Raw genomic sequence first — 23,443 nt, forward strand, 5'->3', positions numbered from 1 at the left:
GTTGTCAGTGTGTGTTAGTGTGTTGTCAGTGTGTGTTGGTGTGTTATCAGTGTGTTTTATTGGTTTGTTATCAGTGTGTGTTATCAGTGCCTTATCAGTGTGTTGTTAATGTGAGTTGGTGTGTTATCAGTGTGTGTTGGTGTGTTTTCAGCATATTATCAGTGTTGTCAGTGTGTGTAATCAGTGTTTGTTAGTGTGTCATCACTGTGTGTAATCAGTGTTTGTTAGTGTGTCATCACTGTGTGTTATCACTGTGTGTTAGTGTGTAATCATTGTGTGTTGGTGTGTTATCAGTGTGTAATCAGTTTGTACTCAGTGTGTGTTATCAGTGTGTAATCAGTGTGTGTAATCAGTGTGTGTTATCAGTGTGTGTTGTTATGTTATCAGTGTGTGTTAGTGTGTTGTCAGTGTGTGTTGGTGTGTTATCAGTGTGGTTTACTGGTGTGTTATCAGTGTGTTGTCAGTGTGTGTTTGTGTGTTGTCAGTGTGTGTTGGTGTGTTATCAGTGTGGTTTATTGGTGTGTTATCAGTGTGTTGTCAGTGTGTGTTTGGGTGTTGTCAGTGTGTGTTGGTGTGTTATCAGTGTGTGTTAGTGTGTTGTCAGTGTGTGTTGGTGTGTTATCAGTGTGTTGTCAGTGTGTGTTTGGGTGTTGTCAGTGTGTGTTGGTGTGTTATCAGTGTGTTGTCAGTGTGTGTTTGGGTGTTGTCAGTATGTGTTAGTGTGTTGTCAGTGTGGTTTATTGGTGTGTTATCAGTATGTGTTAGTGTGTTGTCAGTGTGTGTTGGTGTGTTATCAGTGTGGTTTACTGGTGTGTTATCAGTGTGTTGTCAGTGTGTGTTTGTGTGTTGTCAGTGTGTTGTCAGTGTGTGTTTGTGTGTTGTCAGTGTGTGTTTGTGTGTTGTCAGTGTGTGTTGGTGTGTTATCAGTGTGGTTTATTGGTGTGTTATCAGTGTGTTGTCAGTGTGTGTTTGTGTGTTGTCAGTGTGTGTTTGTGTGTTGTCAGTGTGTGTTGGTGTGTTATCAGTGTGGTTTATTGGTGTGTTATCAGTGTGTTGTCAGTGTGTGTTTGGGTGTTGTCAGTATGTGTTAGTGTGTTGTCAGTGTGGTTTATTGGTGTGTTATCAGTGTGTTGTCAGTGTGTGTTTGGGTGTTGTCAGTATGTGTTTGTGTGTTGTCAGTGTGGTTTATTGGTGTGTTATCAGTGTGTTGTCAGTGTGTGTTTGTGTGTTGTCAGTGTGTGTTGGTGTGTTATCAATGTGGTTTATTGGTGTGTTATCAGTGTGTTGTCAGTGTGTGTTTGGGTGTTGTCAGTATGTGTTAGTGTGTTGTCAGTGTGGTTTATTGGTGTGTTATCAGTGTGGTTTATTAGTGTGTTATCAGTGTGTTGTCAGTGTGTGTTTGTGTGTTGTCAGTGTGTGTTGGTGTGTTATCAGTGTGGTTTATTGGTGTGTTATCAGTGTGTTGTCAGTGTGTGTTTGGGTGTTGTCAGTGTGTGTTGGTGTGTTATCAGTGTGTGTTAGTGTGTTGTCAGTGTGTGTTGGTGTGTTATCAGTGTGTTGTCAGTGTGTGTTTGGGTGTTGTCAGTGTGTGTTGGTGTGTTATCAGTGTGTTGTCAGTGTGTGTTTGGGTGTTGTCAGTATGTGTTAGTGTGTTGTCAGTGTGGTTTATTGGTGTGTTATCAGTATGTGTTAGTGTGTTGTCAGTGTGTGTTGGTGTGTTATCAGTGTGGTTTACTGGTGTGTTATCAGTGTGTTGTCAGTGTGTGTTTGTGTGTTGTCAGTGTGTTGTCAGTGTGTGTTTGTGTGTTGTCAGTGTGTGTTTGTGTGTTGTCAGTGTGTGTTGGTGTGTTATCAGTGTGGTTTATTGGTGTGTTATCAGTGTGTTGTCAGTGTGTGTTTGTGTGTTGTCAGTGTGTGTTTGTGTGTTGTCAGTGTGTGTTGGTGTGTTATCAGTGTGGTTTATTGGTGTGTTATCAGTGTGTTGTCAGTGTGTGTTTGGGTGTTGTCAGTATGTGTTAGTGTGTTGTCAGTGTGGTTTATTGGTGTGTTATCAGTGTGTTGTCAGTGTGTGTTTGGGTGTTGTCAGTATGTGTTTGTGTGTTGTCAGTGTGGTTTATTGGTGTGTTATCAGTGTGTTGTCAGTGTGTGTTTGTGTGTTGTCAGTGTGTGTTGGTGTGTTATCAATGTGGTTTATTGGTGTGTTATCAGTGTGTTGTCAGTGTGTGTTTGGGTGTTGTCAGTATGTGTTAGTGTGTTGTCAGTGTGGTTTATTGGTGTGTTATCAGTGTGGTTTATTAGTGTGTTATCAGTGTGTTGTCAGTGTGTGTTTGTGTGTTGTCAGTATGTGTTAGTGTGTCGTCAGTGTATGTTATCGACATGTTATCAGTGTGTAATCAGTGTGTGTTTTCAGTGTGTGTTGGTGTGCTGTCAGTGTGTAATCAGTGTGTGTTATCATTGTGTGTTAGTGTGTAATCAGTGTGTTTTATCAGTGTGTAATCATTGTGTGTTATCAGTGTGTGCTGTCAGTGTGTGTTATCAGTATTTTAGTGTGTAATCAGTGTTTGTTAGTATGTAAACAGTGTGTATTATCAATGTGTAATCTGTGTGTTATCAATGTGTAATCAGTGTTTTTTAGTGTGTTATCAGTGTGTTGTTAATGTGTGTTAGTGTGTAATCAGTGTGTGTTATCATTGTGTGTTGATGTGTTACCAGTGTGTAATCAGTGTGTGTTATCGGTGTGTAATCAGTGTGTGTTATCGGTGTGTAATCAGTGTGTGCTATCAGTGCCTTATCAGTGTGTTGTTAATGTGAGTTGGTGTGTTATCAGTGTGTGTTGGTGTGTTTTCAGCATATTATCAGTGTTGTCAGTGTGTGTAATCAGTGTTTGTTAGTGTGTCATCAGTGTGTAATCAGTGTTTCTTGTCAGTGTGTGTTGGTGTGTTATCAGTGTGTGGTAGAGCTGAACTGTAGCTGAGTGAGGCGACTGGGCTCTGTGATCCACTCATGGTTCCTCAGAGCTGTGTAACGGTCTGAGTTGGGGGTCACTGTGCTGTAAATGAACACTGCCCTGGTCTGAATGTTAATGATTAATGGAAATGTGCCTGACTCTGTGGCTGTGCTGTGCAGGTTTAAGGTGAGTTTACAGAACTCTGCAGGGTCTCAGTCGGGTGTTTGTCTCGACCCCACACTTCACAGATATAAAGAGCGATGGGTTTTTTAGCCAAATTCTAATGAGAATTTTTTCTCTCTCTCTCTCTCTCTCTCTCTCTCTCTCTCTCTCTCTCTCTCTCAGGTTTCGGACTGTGTTCCAATGAAGAAAGTGAAGCGAGATGGTTTCTCTGTGTCTCCTGATCATGAGCTGCGTCCCGATTGGCTGCAGTCCCTCTCTGTCTCAGCCAATAATGTGAGAGATGAAGATGATTAACTTTATGAAGGTGATGATGTAGATAATAAAGATGCTGAAGTTGATGTGTGTGTGTGTGTGTGTGTGTGTGTGTGTGTGTGTGTGTGTGTGTTATTTCCGGGATGTTATTCTGCTTCTCAGAAACAGAGAGTCTCAGCGTTCAGACCCTGGTCTCCACACTTCTCCAACAACACAGACTCAAAACCACTCCACGACAGGTAAACAACAAACAACTAACTGTAAACAACAATAATCCCGCCCTTGTCTTGGGTTATTTTGGTCCAGAACAGTTGTGGTTTTGTAGGAATTACAATGTTTTAAATAAAATACAGTGGACATTGGAGACAAAAGATTTTAAATGATCGGGGGTGGGGGGTGCTACAAGAGTGTGGGGTACTCCTAAAGAGTAGTTTATGAATTTATAACTGTTTTCTGTTTTTTTTATTACAGTTTATATAACTTTAAGAGTTTGGAAAGTGCCGTGGCTCCAAACGTGGCGCTGCCGCCGTTGCAGAAGGTTCCGGTTTGTTCCAGTTCTTCGACTGAAACCGAGATCCTGAATGATGGGAAACTGCTTGGAAAACGGAAGATGAGCAGTGATGCCCCCCGCTGTCCATCAGTAAGAGCAGCACCTTCAACTCCATCAAAGACTTTATTAAAAACTTCTTTAAAAACGTCGTCAAGTCTATCAGCTCCATCACGTCAGGAGAGGGACTCAGATGCAGAGGTGGACGTCCGAGACGAACGTGAGTCTGTTCAGTGATTTATTTCTGAAGAACTTTTCAAAATGTGAATACAGACCGACGGACTCAACAAAATCAAAATTACAACTATTTAGGATTTCAGGGAACAGTGTTTATAAAGGACAGAAGACAGTGTTAGTAAAGGGCAGTGGACACTGTTTATAAATGGCAGAGGACAGTGTTAATAAAGGGAAGAGGACAGTGCTAATAAAGGGCAGAGGACAGTGTTTATAAAGGGCAGAGGACAGTGTTTATAAAGGGCAGAGGACAGTGTTTATAAAGGGCAGAGGACAGTGTTAATAAAGGGCAGAGGACACTGTTTATAAATGGCAGAGGACATTGTTAATAAAGGCCAGAGGACAGTGTTTATAAAGGGCAGAGGACAGTGTTTATAAAGGGCAGAGGGCAGTGTTAATAAAGGGCAGAGGACACTGTTTATAAATGGCAGAGGACATTGTTAATAAAGGCCAGAGGACATTGTTAATAAAGGCCAGAGGACATTGTTAATAAAGGCCAGAGGACATTGTTTATAAAGGCCAGAGGACATTGTTTATAAAGGGCAGAGGACAGTGTTTATAAAGGGCAGAGGACAGTGTTTATAAAGGGCAGAGGACAGTGTTTATAAAGGGCAGAGGACAGTGTTAATAAAGGGCAGAGGACACTGTTTATAAATGGCAGAGGACATTGTTAATAAAGGGCAGAGGACAGTGTTAATAAAGGACGGAGGACAGTGTTAATAAAGGACGGAGGACAGTGTTAATAAAGGACGGAGGACAGTGTTCATAAAGGACGGAGGACAGTGTTTATAAAGAACGGAGGACAGTGTTAATAAAGGGCAGAGGACAGTGTTAATAAAGGGCAGAGGACAGTGTTAATAAAGGGCAGAGGACAGTGTTTATAAAGGACAGATGACACTGTTTATAAATGGCAGAGGACAGTGTTAATAAAGGGCAGAGGACAGTGTTTATAAAGGACAGATGACACTGTTTATAAAGGGCAGAGGACAGTGTTTATAAAGGGCAGAGGACAGTGTTAATAAAGGGCAGAGGACATTGTTAATAAAGTACAAAGGACAGTGTTCATAAAGGACGGAGGACAGTGTTCATAAAGGACGGAGGACAGTGTTCATAAAGGACGGAGGACAGTGTTAATAAAGGGCGGAGGACAGTGTTAATAAAGGACGGAGGACAGTGTTAATAAAGGGCGGAGGACAGTGTTAATAAAGGACAGATGACACTGTTTATAAATGGCAGAACACAGTGTTAATAAAGGGCAGAGGACAGTGTTAATAAAGGGCAGAGGACAATGTTAATAAAGTACAAAGGACAGTGTTCATAAAGGACGGAGGACAGTGTTCATAAAGGACGGAGGACAGTGTTCATAAAGGGCGGAGGACAGTGTTAATAAAGGACAGATGACACTGTTTATAAATGGCAGATGACACTGTTTATAAATGGCAGAGGACATTGTTAATAAATGGCAGAGGACAGTGTTAATAAAGGGCAGAGGACAATGTTAATAAAGTACAAAGGACAGTGTTCATAAAGGACGGAGGACAGTGTTCATAAAGGACGGAGGACAGTGTTCATAAAGGACGGAGGACAGTGTTAATAAAGGGCGGAGGACAGTGTAAATAAAGGACAGATGACACTGTTTATAAATGGCAGAGGACATTGTTAATAAATGGCAGAGGACAGTGTTAATAAAGGGCAGAGGACAATGTTAATAAAGTACAAAGGACAGTGTTCATAAAGGACGGAGGACAGTGTTCATAAAGGACGGAGGACAGTGTTCATAAAGGGCGGAGGACAGTGTTCATAAAGGACGGAGGACAGTGTTCATAAAGGACAGAGGACAGTGTGTATAAAGGATGGAGGACAGTGTTTATAAAGGACGGAGGACAGTGTGACTGTTTGGTTGATTTCTCTGCTTCTTCTCTACAGTCACATCTCCTGTGTCATCCCTGTCGTCTCCGTCCTTCACGTCCTCCTCCAGTTCGGCTAAAGACAGTTCACCGGGCGGGGTGCCCAGAGGGTCAGGGGGGTCCAAGGGTTCCAGAAGGTCCGGGGGGTGTGGGGGGTCCACGGGGTGTGGGGGCTCCGGGGTCACTATAGCGAACGTCTCTGAGGCCAGTGTAACTGTGGGGGCGGAGCTTCCTGCAGTGCTGGACGTGGAGGTGGATGCACTGAGACATGCTTTAGAGATGGGACTTGAGTCCAAAGAGTCAAAGGAGAAATTCCTGCATGAAGTGGTTAAACTGAAAGTGAGACAGGAGGAGAAACTGGGCTCAGCTCTACAGGCCAAACGCAGCCTCCAGCAGGTAAACAAACAGTAAACAAACACCTGCACAACTAAATAAACACCTGCACAGGTAAATAAACTGTAAATAAACAGCAAACAAACACTTGCACAGGTAAACAAACTGTAAATAAACAGCAAACAAACACTTGCACAGGTAAACAAACTCCTACGCAGGTAAACAAACAGTAATCAAACTTGTACAGGTAAACAAACACTTGTACAGGTAAACAAACACCTATGCAGGTAAACAAACAGTAAACATACACTTGTACAGGTAAACAAACACCTATGCTGGTAAACAAACAGTAAATAAACACTTGTACAGGTAAACAAACACCTATGTAGGTAAACAAACAGTAAACAAGCACTTGTACAGGTAAACAAACACCTATGCAGGCAAACAAACAGTAAACAAACACTTGTACAGGTAAACAAGCACCTATGCAGGTAAACAAACAGTAAACATACACTTGTACAGGTAAACAAACACCTATGCTGGTAAACAAACAGTAAATAAACACTTGTACAGGTAAACAAACACCTATGTAGGTAAACAAACAGTAAACAAGCACTTGTACAGGTAAACAAACACCTATGCAGGCAAACAAACAGTAAACAAACACTTGTACAGGTAAACAAACAGTAAACAAACACTTGTGCATGTAAACAAACACATATGCAGGTAAACAAATAGTAAACATATGTGTGTGTCTTACTGTGTGTGTGTGTGTGTGTGTGTGTGTAGGAGCTGGAGTTCTTGCGTGTGGCAAAGAAGGAGAAGCTGCGTGAGGCGACAGAGGCGAAGCGGAGTCTGCGAAAGGAGATTGAGCGTTTGCGAGCGGATGGAGAGCGGCGCGTGCGAGAGGCGAATGAGGCGCGAGTGCGTCTGAAGCGAGAGCTGGAACACGCGCGGCAGGGTGGAGTGTGTGATAAAGGCTGTGAGGCCGGACGCCTGCGAGACAAGTATTCAGTTCAGGTACTGGAGCTTCAGCACTGCGCTGTGGAACAGTGAATCTGTGTTTCCCAGAGTGATGTGTTCGTGTGTGTGTGTGCGTGCGCGTGTGTGTGTGTGTGTACGTGTTCATGTGTGTGTTCGTGTGTGTTCGTGTGTGTTTGCGTGTTCGTGTGTGTGTGCATGTTTGTGTGTGCGTGTTCGTGCGTGCGCGTGTACGTGTTCATGTCTGTGTGTGTGTGCGTGTGTGCGTCTTCGTGTGTGTGTGTGTTCGTGTGTTTGTGTGTGTGTGTGTGTGTGTGTTCGTGTGTTTGTGTGCGTGTGTGTCTTTGTGTGCGTCTTCATGTGTGTGTGTGTGTGTTCTCAGATCGAGGATCTCCAGGTGAAGCTGCAGAAAGCCGAAGCTGATCGGGAGCAGCTCCGCCTTGAATTGCAGCAGGAGCGGGAGGCCCGGGAGCAGCTGGAGAGACGGGTCAAAGAGCTACAACAGCAACTGCATCTCAGACCCGCTAGCGCTAACATGCTAACGACACCCACGACTCCTCCATCCAGGAAAGAGCCTTTAAACTAGATAGCTCCATTCACCAAGCTCCGCCCCCATTACCACGGCATCGAGAACAGAACAAACAGAAATCCGAACAGACAAATACGGATCAAATGGACATACGTCTCTGAGCAGCGTGAGGAATATCAATCGGAGCGAACACGGGGAAGTGATAGGTGAATAAATTAGAAGACAGACGAGTGCGGAAGTTTGAAACGAAAAATGAATCAGGACTTGTTCCCAGAGGAGCATCGGAGCATGGCGTCCACACGCAGCGCTCCGGCTTCGTAAAAATCTGTTTACCATTTACGCTTACGACAACAAACAGGAAACTGGGAGAAACAGGAAAACTGAAAAACTCCAACTTTATTAGAGTGGAATCGAGCAGTCGTCAGGTTTTGCTTCACTCTGCTTTTTAATTTTGCCGGGATGCTAACCATGCTAACACTGTTAACTGTTAGCGCTATGCTATGCTAAATGGTGGTGGAGGATCTTTTTCCTTGTTTTTATTTTGTTTATTTTTTTATAGAAATGTGTGTTTGTGCGTCAGGCGTCAGAACAGGGACCGGCTCCTTTCAGTGAGCTCTGTGTGAATGAGAAACTTTTTCTTTCCTTTTGTTTTACCTTTCTACTTCACGATAAAGAATCGCACTTGGTCCGGATCCAGCCCTCGTCCTCCGTCCGAGCTCCAGCGAGAGTGAGACGTCCGGACCCAGAGGAAGAGTGTGAAAGAGCGCGAGAGGAAGGTAACTGGGCGATGGGGTGGATGTTAATTATGAAGCAGAAGGAAGTGATGTTTCAGTTACGTCACCTCTTCTTCTGCCCATTCTGAAACAGCTGTGACACTGGCCCCTAGTGACCCGGCTGTGTCATGAGCCCGACCCTCAGGATCATCTCTCCCCACATTCACACGTGGCGTGGAGTTTCATAAACAACACGAACCTTCGCCTCGTCGCGGGTTTCCTTCATCGAAATCTAAGACTCTTATTTACATTCATTTGCATGAAATTTAAATTTGAAGAAAAAGACTCATCACCATGTGTAACCTCAGCGTTCCTGTGTTCAGAGTTTTAGTCACACACACACACACACACACACACACACACACACACACACGGTGAGTGTGGTGTAGCGCTGAGGGCCAGTGTTTGGCCAGTTTTGGAGACTTTAAGGTTTTTATGTTACATTTATTTTGGCTGTTTTTTGCTTAAACACAGAATTCATTATTCACTGCTTTTGCTATAAATTACTATAAAATATTAAAATACGCTTAAAAAACTAACAAATATAATGAATTTATAAACACCTTATTTCTGTGGGATTTCTCAGATCGTTCCAGTCCTAGGCTCTGGTCGAGAGACGCTTTTAAACAAAGTCAAATAAAATACAATGGAGTATAAAAAGTGTCTGTTGTTGCGCAGACGCTAATTTTCACTCTGCACTTGTTTTGTAGTTGTTTTTCACTCTGGTTCGTACCGTGGACTTATTTAGTTGTTTTTTTATATAAAAACAAAAACAAAAAAACAAGGGAAAAAGTTTCCAAAAGGTAGGAGAGCCATGTTGTTAATTCTCTAATCAGAGGTCAGCAATAATAAACATTTCAGAGAAATGAGACCAGAACCAAACTCAGTGTGAATACGTTTGTGTTGTTGTTTATTTCAGAGTGCTGTATTTTACCTGTACATTGTGTTTACATTTGCATTCTCCTTTTTCTCCGAATAAAAATAAAGTCACTCCCTGAGCTCCGCCCCCTCAGTTTCTCTTTCACTTCCAGACTTTTATTTTCATCATTTTCACTCCGTATTGTAATTAAAACCTGCTTCCGTTTCATTGACTGATTTTTAACCCATCGCTGCTTTAACTTCACTTTTATTATTTATTATGATTAATTTTATTATTATGTTTATTATCATCATAAGGGCGAGGGGATACCCCCCCCCCGTCGTCGCCGAGTCCTCCTTCTCTTACATCGCTTCCGTTTATGGATTGGCGACTTTGGAACGCCGCTGTGATCGGATCCAGATTTAACCCTTGCAGAACCCGGAGATCATCCTGGAGAACGTCTAAATTCTCACAACAAGAACACACACGTCTCTACCACAGTCATGCATCCATCACTCCATCATCCATAATCCATCCATCACTCCATCATCCATCCATCCGGTGTTCTCCTCCGAGCGTGTTGAGTCTGATGAACAGAGGTTAGTGTTCGCCTCCGAGCGTGTTGAGTCTGATGAACAGAGGTTAGTGTTCTCCTCCGAGCGTGTTGAGTCTGATGAACAGAGGTCAGTGTTCTCCTCCGAGCGTGTTGAGTCTGATGAACAGAGGTTAGTGCTCTCCTCTGAGCGTGTTGAGTCTGATGAACAGAGGTTAGTGTTCGCCTCCGAGCGTGTTGAGTCTGATGAACAGAGGTTAGTGTTCTCCTCCGAGCGTGTTGAGTCTGATGAACAGAGGTTAGTGCTCTCCTCTGAGCGTGTTGAGTCTGATGAACAGAGGTTAGTGTTCGCCTCCGAGCGTGTTGAGTCTGATGAACAGAGGTCAGTGTTCTCCTCCGAGCGTGTTGAGTCTGATGAACAGAGGTTAGTGCTCTCCTCTGAGCGTGTTGAGTCTGATGAACAGAGGTTAGTGTTCTCCTCCGAGCGTGTTGAGTCTGATGAACAGAGGTCAGTGTTCTCCTCCGAGCGTGTTGAGTCTGATGAACAGAGGTTAGCGTTCTCCTCCGAGCGTGTTGAGTCTGATGAACAGAGGTTAGTGTTCTCCTCCGAGCGTGTTGAGTCTGATGAACAGAGGTTAGTGTTCTCCTCCGAGCGTGTTGAGTCTGATGAACAGAGGTTAGTGTTCTTCTCTGAGCGTGTTGAGTCTGATGAACAGAGGTTAGTGTTCTCCTCCGAGCGTGTTGAGTCTGATGAACAGAGGTTAGTGTTCTCCTCCGAGCGTGTTGAGTCTGATGAACAGAGGTTAGTGTTCTCCTTCGAGCGTGTTGAGTCTGATGAACAGAGGTTAGTGTTCTCCTCCGAGCGTGTTGAGTCTGATGAACAGAGGTTAGCGTTCTCCTCCGAGCGTGTTGAGTCTGATGAACAGAGGTTAGTGTTCTCCTCTGAGCGTGTTGAGTCTGATGAAAAGAGGTTAGTGTTCTCCTCCGAGCGTGTTGAGTCTGATGACCAGAGGTTAGCGTTCTCCTCCGAGCGTGTTGAGTCTGATGACCAGAGGTTAGCGTTCTCCGCCGAGCGTGTTGAGTCTGATGACCAGAGGTTAGCGTTCTCCTCCGAGCGTGTTGAGTCTGATGAACAGAGGTTAGCGTTCTCCGCCGAGCGTGTTGAGTCTGATGACCAGAGGTTAGCGTTCTCCTCCGAGCGTGTTGAGTCTGATGAACAGAGGTTAGCGTTCTCCGCCGAGCGTGTTGAGTCTGATGACCAGAGGTTAGCGTTCTCCTCCGAGCGTGTTGAGTCTGATGAACAGAGGTTAGTGTTCTCCTCCGAGCATGTTGAGTCTGATGAACGGAGGTTAGTGTTCTCCTCCGAGCGTGTTGAGTCTGATGAATGGAGGTTAGTGTTCTCCTCCGAGCGTGTTGAGTCTGATGAACAGAGGTTAGTGTTCTCCTCCGAGCGTGTTGAGTCTGATGAACAGAGGTTAGTGTTCTCCTCTGAGCGTGTTGAGTCTGATGAAAAGAGGTTAGTGTTCTCCTCCGAGCGTGTTGAGTCTGATGACCAGAGGTTAGCGTTCTCCTCCGAGCGTGTTGAGTCTGATGACCAGAGGTTAGCGTTCTCCGCCGAGCGTGTTGAGTCTGATGACCAGAGGTTAGCGTTCTCCTCCGAGCGTGTTGAGTCTGATGAACAGAGGTTAGCGTTCTCCGCCGAGCGTGTTGAGTCTGATGACCAGAGGTTAGCGTTCTCCTCCGAGCGTGTTGAGTCTGATGAACAGAGGTTAGCGTTCTCCGCCGAGCGTGTTGAGTCTGATGACCAGAGGTTAGCGTTCTCCTCCGAGCGTGTTGAGTCTGATGAACAGAGGTTAGTGTTCTCCTCCGAGCATGTTGAGTCTGATGAACGGAGGTTAGTGTTCTCCTCCGAGCGTGTTGAGTCTGATGAATGGAGGTTAGTGTTCTCCTCCGAGCGTGTTGAGTCTGATGAACAGAGGTTAGTGTTCTCCTCCGAGCGTGTTGAGTCTGATGAACGGAGGTTAGTGTTCTCCTCAGAGCGTGTTGAGTCTGATGAACAGAGGTTAGCGTTCTCCTCAGAGCGTGTTGAGTCTGATGAACAGAGGTTAGCGTTCTCCTCCGAGCGTGTTGAGTCTGATGAACAGAGGTTAGCGTTCTCCTCCGAGCGTGTTGAGTCTGATGAACAGAGGTTAGCGTTCTCCTCCGAGCGTGTTGAGTCTGATGAACAGAGGTTAGTGTTCTCCTCCGAGGGTGTGGAGTCTGATGAACAGACGTTAGTGTTCTCCTCCGAGCGTGTTGAGTCTGATGAACAGACGTTAGTGTTCTACTCTGAGCGTGTTGAGTCTGATGAACAGAGGTTAGTGTTCTCCTCTGAGCGTGTTGAGTCTGATGAACAGAGGTTAGCGTTCGCCTCCGAGCGCGTTGAGCTGAGTGAAGTAGTGGTTATTGAGGGTGGATTCTCTGCAGGCTCAGACGAGTCTTATAACTGCTCCAAACACACATCCCATAATTACAGCCTGTCACCCTAGTCCTTTCTGTGTGTGTGTGTGTGTGTGTGTTTCCATAAGTAGCGTTTGAACATACCCGGAGCTCTGCCACATTCCTGAGGGAGGAAACATGTCTCATCCTGTCTCTCCTGGAGCTGTGACCTAGAGACATTGAGAAACCCTCTCTCTTTCTGTGTGTGTTCTTTCTCTGTATCTCACCTTGTCTCTCCTTTGGCTCACCCATTTCTCTCAATTCTCCCCTTTTACCACCCCCACCACGCACCCCCTGAGAGTAAAGAACAAATTAATTATCACCAACCTCCCCCCACCACCACCCAATATCACCATCTTACACAATTACACACCTCCAACCCAACACACACCTAATCAGCCTCAGAGGGACTCTCTCTCTCTTTCAGTTCAGCAGTGCTTTATTGGCCTGAATGTAATACAGTACACTATTGCTGAAGAATATTACAGAAAATACATAAACATATAGATACAAATAAAATTATAACAACAGGGAATATTTACAGGATTACTTATAATAAAACAAGAAAAGGAAAATAAGTGTGTGAGGTGGTTGTGTTGGTGTATAGTGTGGGTCCAGTGTGTGAGGTAGTTGTGTTGTTGATGTATAGTGTGGGTCCAGTGTGTGAGATAGTTGTGTTGTTGGTGTATAGTGTGGGTCCAGTGTGTGAGGTAGTAGTGTTGTAGGTGTATAGTGTGGGTCCAGTGTGTGAGGTAGTTGTGGTGTTGATGTATAGTGTGCGTCCAGTGTGTGAGATAGTTGTGTTGTTGGTGTATAGTGTGGGTTCAGTGTGTGAGGTGGTTGTGTTGGTGTATAGTGTGGGTCCAGTGTGTGAGGTAGTTGTGGTGTTGATGTATAGTGTGGGTCCAGTGTGTGAGATAGTTGTGTTGTTGGTGTATAGTGTGGGTTCAGTGTGTGAGGTGGTTGTGTTGGTGTATAGTGTGGGTCCAGTGTGTGAGGTAGTTGTGGTGTTGATGTATAGTGTGGGTCCAGTGTGTGAGATAGTTGTGTTGTTGGTGTATAGTGTGGGTTCAGTGTGTGAGGTAGTAGTGTTGTAGGTGTATAGTGTGGGTCTAGTGTGTGAGGTAGTTGTGGTGTTGATGTTTAGTGTGGGTCCAGTGTGTGAGATAGTTGTGTTGTTGGTGTATAGTGTGGGTCCAGTGTGTGAGGTAGTTGTGTTGTTGGTGTATAGTGTGGGTCCAGTGTGTGAGGTGGTTGTGTTGTAGGTGTATAGTGTGGGTCCAGTGTGTGAGGTAGTTGTGGTGTTGGTGTATAGTGTGGGTCCAGTGTGTGAGGTAGTTGTGGTGTTGGTGTATAGTGTGGGTCCAGTGTGTGAGGTAGTTGTGGTGTTGGTGTATAGTGTGGGTCCAGTGTGTGAGATAGTTGTGTTGTTGGTGTATAGTGTGGGTCCAGTGTGTGAGGTGGTTGTGTTGTCGCTGTATAGTGTGGGTCCAGTGTGTGAGGTGGTTGTGTTGTCGGTGTATAGTGTGGGTCCAGTGTGTGAGGTGGTTGTGTTGTTGGTGTATAGTGTGGGTCCAGTGTGTGAGGTGGTTGTGTTGGTGTATAGTGTGGGTCCAGTGTGTGAGGTAGTTGTGTTGTTGATGTATAGTGTGGGTCCAGTGTGTGAGATAGTTGTGTTGTTGGTGTATAGTGTGGGTTCAGTGTGTGAGGTAGTTGTGGTGTTGGTGTATAGTGTGGGTCCAGTGTGTGAGGTAGTTGTGGTGTTGGTGTATAGTGTGGGTCCAGTGTGTGAGGTAGTTGTGTTGTTGGTGTGTAGTGTGGGTCCAGTGTGTGAGGTAGTTGTGTTGTTGATGTATAGCGTGGGTCCAGTGTGTGAGGTAGTTGTGTTGTTGGTGTATAGTGTGGGTCCAGTGTGTGAGGTAGGTGTGGTGTTGGTGTATAGTGTAGGTCCAGTGTGTGAGGTAGGTGTGGTGTTGGTGTATAGTGTAGGTCCAGTGTGTGAGGTAGTTGTGTTGTTGGTGTATAGTGTGGGTCCAGTGTGTGAGGTGTTTGTGTTGTCGCTGTATAGTGTGGGTCCAGTGTGTGAGGTGGTTGTGTTGTCGGTGTATAGTGTGGGTCCAGTGTGTGAGGTGGTTGTATTGTTGGTGTATAGTGTGGGTCCAGTGTGTGAGGTGGTTGTGTTGTTGGTGTAAAATGTGTGTCCAGTGTGTGAAATTGTTGTGTTGTTGGTGTATAGTGTGTGTCCAGTGTGTGAGGTAGTTGTGTTGTTGGTGTATGGTGTGGGTCCAGTGTGTGAGGTAGTTGTGTTGTTGTTGTATGGTGTGGGTCCAGTGTGTGAGGTAGTTGTGTTGTTGGTGTATAGTGTGGGTCCAGTGTGTAAGGTGGTTTTGTTGTTGGTGTATAGTATGGGTCCGGTGTGTGAGGTAGTTGTGTTGTTGGTGTATAGTGTGGGTCCAGTATGTGAGGTGGTTGTGTTGTTGGTGTATGGTGTGGGTCCAGTGTGTGAGGTAGTTGTGTTGTTGTTGTATGGTGTGGGTCCAGTGTGTGAGGTAGTTGTGGTGTTGGTGTGTGGTGTGGGTCCAGTGTGTGAGGTAGTTGTGGTGTTGGTGTATAGTGTGGGTCCAGTGTGTGAAGTAGTTATGTTGTTGGTGTATAGTGTGTGTCCAGGGTGTGAGGTAGTTGTGTTGTTGGTGTAAAGTGTGGGTCCGGTGTGTGAGGTGGTTGTGTTGTTGGTGTATAGTGTGTGTCCAGTGTGTGAGGTGGTTGTGTTGTTGGTGTATAGTGTGTGTTCAGTGTGCGAGGTAGTTGTGTATTTAGTTTATAGTGTGGGTCCAGTGTGTGAGGTAGTTTTGTTGTTGGTTTATAGTGTGGGTCCAGTGTGTAAGGTGGTTGTGTTGTTGGTGTATAGTATGGGTCCGGTGTGTGAGGTAGTTGTGTTGTTGGTGTATAGTGTGGGTCCAGTATGTGAGGTGGTTGTGTTGTTGGTGTATGGTGTGGGTCCAGTGTGTGAGGTAGTTGTGTTGTTGTTGTATGGTGTGGGTCCAGTGTGTGAGGTAGTTGTGTTGTTGGTGTGTGGTGTGGGTCCAGTGTGTGAGGTAGTTGTGGTGTTGGTGTATAGTGTGGGTCCAGTGTGTTAAGTAGTTATGTTGTTGGTGTATAGTGTGTGTCCAGGGTGTGAGGTAGTTGTGTTGTTGGTGTAAAGTGTGGGTCCGGTGTGTGAGGTGGTTGTGTTGTTGGTGTATAGTGTGGGTCCAGTGTGTGAGGTAGGTGTGGTGTTGGTGTATAGTGTAGGTCCAGTGTGTGAGGTAGGTGGTTGTGTTGGTGTATAGTGTGGGTCCAGTGTGTGAGGTAGTTGTGGTGTTGATGTATAGTGTGGGTCCAGTGTGTGAGGTAGGTGTGGTGTTGTTGTATAGTGTGGGTTCAGTGTGTGAGGTAGTAGTGTTGTAGGTGTATAGTGTGGGTCTAGTGTGTGAGGTAGTTGTGGTGTTGATGTATAGTGTGGGTCCAGTGTGTGAGATAGTTGTGTTGTTGGTGTATAGTGTGGGTCCAGTGTGTGAGGTAGTTGTGTTGTTGGTGTATAGTGTGGGTTCAGTGTGTGAGGTGGTTGTGTTGTAGGTGTATAGTGTGGGTCCAGTGTGTGAGGTAGTTGTGGTGTTGGTGTATAGTGTGGGTCCAGTGTGTGAGGTAGTTGTGGTGTTGGTGTATAGTCTGGGTCCAGTGTGTGAGGTAGTTGTGGTGTTGGTGTATAGTGTGGGTCCAGTGTGTGAGATAGTTGTGTTGTTGGTGTGTAGTGTGGGTCCATTGTGTGAGGTAGTTGTGTTGTTGATGTATAGCGTGGGTCCAGTGTGTGAGGTAGTTGTGTTGTTGGTGTATAGTGTGGGTCCAGTGTGTGAGGTAGGTGTGGTGTTGGTGTATAGTGTAGGTCCAGTGTGTGAGGTAGGTGTGGTGTTGGTGTATAGTGTAGGTCCAGTGTGTGAGGTAGTTGTGTTGTTGGTGTATAGTGTGGGTCCAGTGTTTGAGGTGTTTGTGTTGTCGCTGTATAGTGTGGGTCCAGTGTGTGAGGTGGTTGTGTTGTCGGTGTATAGTGTGGGTCCAGTGTGTGAGGTGGTTGTGTTGTTGGTGTATAGTGTGGGTCCAGTGTGTGAGGTGGTTGTGTTGGTGTATAGTGTGGGTCCAGTGTGTGAGGTAGTTGTGTTGTTGATGTATAGTGTGGGTCCAGTGTGTGAGATAGTTGTGTTGTCGCTGTATAGTGTGGGTTCAGTGTGTGAGGTAGTAGTGTTGTAGGTGTATAGTGTGGGTCCAGTGTGTGAGGTAGTTGTGGTGTTGATGTATAGTGTGGGTCCAGTGTGTGAGGTAGTTGTGGTGTTGGTGTATAGTGTGGGTCCAGTGTGTGAGATAGTTGTGTTGTTGGTGTGTAGTGTGGGTCCAGTGTGTGAGGTAGTTGTGTTGTTGATGTATAGCGTGGGTCCAGTGTGTGAGGTAGTTGTGTTGTTGGTGTATAGTGTGGGTCCAGTGTGTGAGGTAGTTGTGTTGTTGGTGTATAGTGTGGGTTCAGTGTGTGAGGTGGTTGTGTTGTAGGTGTATAGTGTGGGTCCAGTGTGTGAGGTAGTTGTGGTGTTGGTGTATAGTGTGGGTCCAGTGTGTGAGGTAGTTGTGGTGTTGGTGTATAGTGTGGGTCCAGTGTGTGAGGTAGTTGTGTTGTTGGTGTATAGTGTGGGTCCAGTGTGTGAGATAGTTGTGTTGTTGGTGTATAGTGTGGGTCCAGTGTGTGAGGTGGTTGTGTTGTCGCTGTATAGTGTGGGTCCAGTGTGTGAGGTGGTTGTGTTGTCGGTGTATACTGTGGGTCCAGTGTGTGAGGTGGTTGTGTTGTTGGTGTATAGTGTGGGTCCAGTGTGTGAGGTGGTTGTGTTGGTGTATAGTGTGGGTCCAGTGTCTGAGGTAGTTGTGTTGTTGATGTATAGTGTGGGTCCAGTGTGTGAGATAGTTGTGTTGTTGGTGTATAGTGTGAGTTCAGTGTGTGAGGTAGTTGTAGTGTTGGTGTATAGTGTGGGTCCAGTGTGTGAGGTAGTTGTGGTGTTGATGTATAGTGTGGGTCCAGTGTGTGAGGTAGTTGTGGTGTTGATGTATAGTGTGGGTCCAGTGTGTGAGGTAGTTGTGGTGTTGGTGTATAGTGTGGGTCCAGTGTGTGAGGTAGTTGTGTTGTTGGTGTGTAGTGTGGGTCCAGTGTGTGAGGTAGTTGTGTTGTTGATGTATAGCGTGGGTCCAGTGTGTGAGGTAGTTGTGTTGTTGGTGTATAGTGTGGGTCCAGTGTGTGAGGTAGGTGTGGTGTTGGTGTATAGTGTAGGTCCAGTGTGTGAGGTAGGTGTGGTGTTGGTGTATAGTGTAGGTCCAGTGTGTGAGGTAGTTGTGTTGTTGGTGTATAGTGTGGGTCCAGTGTGTGAGGTGTTTGTGTTGTCGCTGTATAGTGTGGGTCCAGTGTGTGAGGTGGTTGTGTTGTCGGTGTATAGTGTGGGTCCAGTGTGTGAGGTGGTTGTATTGTTGGTGTATAGTGTGGGTCCAGTGTGTGAGGTGGTTGTGTTGTTGGTGTAAAATGTGTGTCCAGTGTGTGAAATTGTTGTGTTGTTGGTGTATAGTGTGTGTCCAGTGTGTGAGGTAGTTGTGTTGTTGGTGTATGGTGTGGGTCCAGTGTGTGAGGTAGTTGTGTTGTTGTTGTATGGTGTGGGTCCAGTGTGTGAGGTAGTTGTGTTGTTGGTGTATAGTGTGGGTCCAGTGTGTAAGGTGGTTTTGTTGTTGGTGTATAGTATGGGTCCGGTGTGTGAGGTAGTTGTGTTGTTGGTGTATAGTGTGGGTCCAGTATGTGAGGTGGTTGTGTTGTTGGTGTATGGTGTGGGTCCAGTGTGTGAGGTAGTTGTGTTGTTGGTGTATAGTGTGGGTCCAGTGTGTGAGGTAGGTGTGGCGTTGGTGTATAGTGTAGGTCCAGTGTGTGAGGTAGGTGTGGTGTTGGTGTATAGTGTAGGTCCAGTGTGTGAGGTAGTTGTGTTGTTGGTGTATAGTGTGGGTCCAGTGTGTGAGGTGTTTGTGTTGTCGCTGTATAGTGTGGGTCCAGTGTGTGAGGTGGTTGTGTTGTCGGTGTATAGTGTGGGTCCAGTGTGTGAGGTGGTTGTGTTGTCGGTGTATAGTGTGGGTCCAGTGTGTGAGGTGGTTGTGTTGTTGGTGTATAGTGTGGGTCCAGTGTGTGAGGTGGTTGTGTTGTTGGTGTATAGTGTGGGTCCAGTGTGTAAGGTGGTTGTGTTGTTGGTGTAAAATGTGTGTCCAGTGTGTGACGTTGTTGTGTTGTTGGTGTATAGTGTGTGTCCAGTGTGTGAGGTGGTTGTGTTGTTTGTGTATAGTGTGTGTTCAGTGTGCGAGGTAGTTGTGTATTTAGTTTATAGTGTGGGTCCAGTGTGTGAGGTAGTTTTGTTGTTGGTGTATAGTGTGGGTCCAGTGTGTAAGGTGGTTGTGTTCTTGGTGTATAGTATGGGTCTGGTGTGTGAGGTAGTTGTGTTGTTGGTGTATAGTGTGGGCCCAGTATGTGAGGTGGTTGTGTTGGTGTTGTATGGTGTGGGTCTAGTGTGTGAGGTAATTGTGTTGTTGGTGTGTGGTGTGGGTGGGTCCAGTGTGTGAGGTAGTTGTGTTGTTGGTGTGTGGTGTGGGTCCAGTGTGTGAGGTAGTTGTGGTGTTGGTGTGTGGTGTGGGTTCAGTGTGTGAGGTAGTTGTGGTGTTGGTGTATAGTGTGTGTCCAGTGTGTGAAGTAGTTATGTTGTTGGTGTATAGTGTGTGTCCAGGGTGTGAGGTAGTTGTGTTGTTAGTGTAAATTGTGGGTCCGGTGTGTGAGGTGGTTGTGTTGTCGGTGTATAGTGTGGGTCCAGTGTGTGAGGTGGTTGTGTTGTTGGTGTATAGTGTGGGTCCAGTGTGTGAGGTAGTTTTGTTGTTGGTGTGTAGTGTGGGTCCAGTGTGTGAGGTAGTTGGGTTGTTGGTGTATAGTGTGGGTCCAGTGTGTGAGGTAGTTGTGTTGTTGGTGTATTGTGTGGGTCCAGTGTGTGAGGTGGTTGTGTTGTTGGTGTATAGTGTGGGTCCAGTGTGTGAGGTAGTTGTGTTGTTGGTGTATAGTGTGGGTCCAGTGTGTGAGGTAGTTGTTTTGTTGGTGTATAGTGTGTGTCCAGTGTGTGAGGTAGTTGTGTTGTTGGTGTATAGTGTGTTTCCAGTGTGTGTGGTGGTTGTGTTGTTTGTGTATAGTGTGGGTCCAGTGTGTGAGGTAGTTGTGTTGTTGGTGTATAGTGTGGGTCCAGTGTGTGAGGTAGTTGTGTTGTTGGTGTATAGTGTGGGTCCAGTGTGTAAGGTGGTTGTGTTGTCAGTGTATAGTATGGGTCCAGTGTGTGAGGTAGTTGTGTTGTTGGTGTATAGTCTGGGACCTGTATATGAGGTGGTTGTGCTGTGGTGTATAGTGTGGGTCCAGTGTGTGAAGTAGTTGTGTTGTTGGTGTAAAGTGTGGGTCCGGTGTGTGAGGTAGTTGTGTTGTTGGTTTATAGTGTGGGTCCAGTGTATAAGGTGGTTTTGTTGTTGGTGTATAGTGTGGGTCTAGTGTGCGAGGTAGTTGTGTTTTTAGTTTATAGTGTGGGTCCAGTGTGTGAGGTAGTTTTGTTGTTGGTGTGTAGTGTGGGTCCAGTGTTTGAGGTAGTTGTGTTGTTGGTGTATAGTGTAGGTCCAGTGTGTGAGGTAGTTGTGTTGTTGGTGTATAGTGTGGGTCCAGTGTGTGAGGTAGCTGTGTTGTTGGTGTATAGTGTGGGTCCAGTGTGTGAAGTAGTTATGTTGTTAGTGTATAGTGTGTGTCCAGGGTGTGAGGTAGTTGTGTTGTTGATGTATAGTGTGGGTCCAGTGTATGAGGTGGTTGTGTTGTTGGTGTATAGTGTGGGTCCAGTGTGTGAGGTGGTTGTGTTGTTGGTGTATAGTGAGGATCCAGTGTGTGAGGTAGTTGTGTTGTTGGTGTATAGTGTGGGTCCAGTGTGTGAGGTAGTTGTGTTGTTGGTGTATAGTGTGGGTCCAGTGTGTGAGGCAGTTGTGTTGTTGGTGTATAGTGTGGGTCCAGTGTGTGAGGCAGTTGTGTTGTTGGTGTATAGTGTGGGTCCAGTGTGTGAGGTAGTTGTGTTGTTGGTGTATAGTGTGGGTCCAGTGTGTAAAGTGGTTGTGTTGTCAGTGTATAGTATGGGTCCAGTGTGTGAGGTAGTTGTGTTGTTGGTGTATAGTCTGGGCCCAGTATATGAGGTGGTTGTGCTGTGGTGTATCGTGTGGGTCCAGTGTGTGAAGTAGTTGTGTTGTTGGTGTAAAGTGTGGGTCCAGTGTTTGAGGTAGTTGTGTTGTTGGTTTATAGTGTGGGTCCAGTGTTCCAGGTGGTTTTGTTGTTGGTGTATAGTGTGGGTCTAGTGTGCGAGGTAGTTGTGTATTTAGTTTATAGTGTGGGTCCAGTGTGTGAGGTAGTTTTGTTGTTGGTGTGTAGTGTGGGTCCAGTGTTTGAGGCAGTTGTGTTGTTGGTGTATAGTGTGGGTCCAGTGTGTGAGGTAGTAGTGTTGTCGTTGTATAGTGTGGGTCCAGTGTGTGAGGCAGTTGTGTTGTTGGTGTATAGTGTGGGTCCAGTGTGTAAGGTAGTTGTGTTGTTGGTGTATAGTGTGGGTCCAGTGTGTGAGGTAGTAGTGTTGTCGTTGTATAGTGTGGGTCCAGTGTGTGAGGCAGTTGTGTTGTTGGTGTATAGTGTGGGTCCAGTGTGTGAGGCAGTTGTGTTGTTGGTGTATAGTGTGGGTCCAGTGTGTGAGGTAGTTGTGTTGTTGATGTATAGTGTGGGTCCAGTGTATGAGGTGGTTGTGTTGTTGGTGTATAATGTGGGTCCAGTGTGTGAGGCAGTTGTGTTGTTGGTGTATAGTGTGGGTCCAGTGTGTGAGGCAGTTGTGTTGTTGGTGTATAGTGTGGGTCCAGTGTGTGAGGCAGTTGTGTTGTTGGTGTATAGTGTGGGTCCAGTGTGTGAGGCAGTTGTGTTGTTGGTGTATAGTGTGGGTCCAGTGTGTGAGGTAGTTGTGTTGTTGGTGTATAGTGTGTGTCCAGGGTGTGAGGCAGTTGTGTTGTTGGTGTATAGTGTGGGTCCAGTGTGTGAGGCAGTTGTGTTGTTGGTGTATAGTGTGGGTCCAGTGTGTGAGGTAGTTGTGTTGTTGTTGGGTGGTAATGTATTGGCGTCTGATTTTCTGAGCGGGTGTGTGTTGAGGATGTTTGGACTCTGTGATGTTATTGGGTTGTAGGTCACTGAGGGTCGGGACCAGCTGGCTGAGTGGACTCCTATCCATGCGGAGCTCCTGATTGGATAGGGCTTTGTAGTACAGTGACTGGGGGTCACTGGGTTTGAGATGCCCCTAGAAGTTCAGAGCTCTTTTCTGAATGGCTATGAGGAGGGGGTGTTGCCCTAGTCCAGCTCTGCAGCCGTAACTGGGGGCCTTTCTCTGCACATGCAGGATGCTTCTGCAGAATTCAGTGTGCAGGGTTTCAGCTGGATGCTTGTCCCATTTGGTAAAACTGTTTTGTGTTAGGGGTCCCTAAACCTCACTGCCGTACAGAGCGATAAGTTCTATAACCCATCTGAACAGTTTCAGACTGGAATCTGTATTTCGAAGTTAATGGACTTTTTGATCAAACAGGGCCCCCCTGGCCTTCTCTCTGTGCTCCTTCACAGCCGAGTCAAAACCTCCTCCTGTGGAGTTCAGAGTTATCCCCAGATACGTGTGTTTTAGTGTGCTTGATGTTAGTGTTGTTTATTGTAAAGGTATGGATCCCCTGGTTCTTAGACCTCCTTTGAAATGTCACTATTTTAGTTTTTCTGTGGTTTACTTTCAGAGCCCAGTTTTGACAGTAGTTCTCCTGGACGTTTAAACTTTCCTGGAGTCCCTCTCTGATGGGTGACAGTAAAAGGTCATCTGCGTAGAGGAGGCACTTGATTCTGTTGTCCCCCAAAGAGAGGCCGGGTACTGATTCACTCTGGTCCAGTTATCAGCCAGTTTATTAATATAGATATTAAAGAGAGTGGGGCTCAGGCTGCAGCCCTGACGTACTCCTCGAGACTGTGGGAAGAAGTCTGTCCTGAGCCTTCCCGATTTTCACTGCACGTTTACTGTGAGAGTACATTGATTTAATGACGTCGTATGTTCTCCCCCCAACACCACTTCCTATAAGTTTATAGAATAATCCCATGTGACAAATGGAGTCAAACGCTTTTTGAAAATCTACAAAACATGTGAAGATTATGTCTTTACTGTGATGTACGTGTTTATCTCTCAGCGTGTGGAGGGTGTAGATGTGGTCAGAGGTTCTGTGGTGCGGGAGGAAGCTGATCTGAGCTCTGAGCTCTGAACGTTATGTTCAGTGAGGTAACCCGTAAGTCGAGTGTTGAGGACACTACAGAGGACCTCCCCTAGGCTGCTGCTCACACAGACTCCTCTGTAATTGTTTGGGTTGTATTTGTCTTCAGATGTGAATATGGGGGATATGAGACCCTCGCTCCAGACGCTGGGGAAGTGGCCTGTGTTTAAAATAAGGTTGAAGGGTTTGAGAGCGGTCGTTTTGAATTTCGAAGCTGTGTGTTTTATCATTTCATTCAAGATGACGTCTGTACCACAGGCTTTTCTGGGCTGGAGGCCTCTGAGTTGTTCCTCTAACTCCGACTCTGTGATGGGGAAGTCCAGTGGGCTCCGATAGTCTTTGAGCACTGTTTAAAGTGTTTCTAATTTACTTGATATTTGCTGCTGTTGTGTGTTTAATGACTGACAACTGTACAATGATTTAAAATGATCTC

The 23,443-nt window shown here is 45.9% G+C and overlaps 1 protein-coding gene across 3 annotated transcripts in view; it reads left to right on the forward strand.

Moving 5' to 3' along the window:
* skia (v-ski avian sarcoma viral oncogene homolog a) overlaps positions 1-9,677 on the forward strand; it is a 30,884-nt gene extending 21,207 nt beyond the window's left edge. For all 3 annotated transcript variants that reach the window (XM_066644880.1, XM_066644879.1, XM_066644881.1), the window contains 6 exons: positions 3,293-3,403; positions 3,545-3,621; positions 3,854-4,149; positions 6,090-6,466; positions 7,193-7,423; positions 7,767-9,677. In XM_066644880.1, the coding sequence (XP_066500977.1) occupies positions 3,293-3,403; positions 3,545-3,621; positions 3,854-4,149; positions 6,090-6,466; positions 7,193-7,423; positions 7,767-7,970 (1,296 nt within the window). In that variant the 3' untranslated portion in view covers positions 7,971-9,677. The remainder of the gene's footprint in view (positions 1-3,292; positions 3,404-3,544; positions 3,622-3,853; positions 4,150-6,089; positions 6,467-7,192; positions 7,424-7,766) is intronic.
* Positions 9,678-23,443: the final 13,766 nt, after the last annotated feature.

Source organism: Hoplias malabaricus, chromosome 14 (assembly GCF_029633855.1).
Source record: "Hoplias malabaricus isolate fHopMal1 chromosome 14, fHopMal1.hap1, whole genome shotgun sequence".
NCBI lineage: Eukaryota > Metazoa > Chordata > Actinopteri > Characiformes > Erythrinidae > Hoplias > Hoplias malabaricus.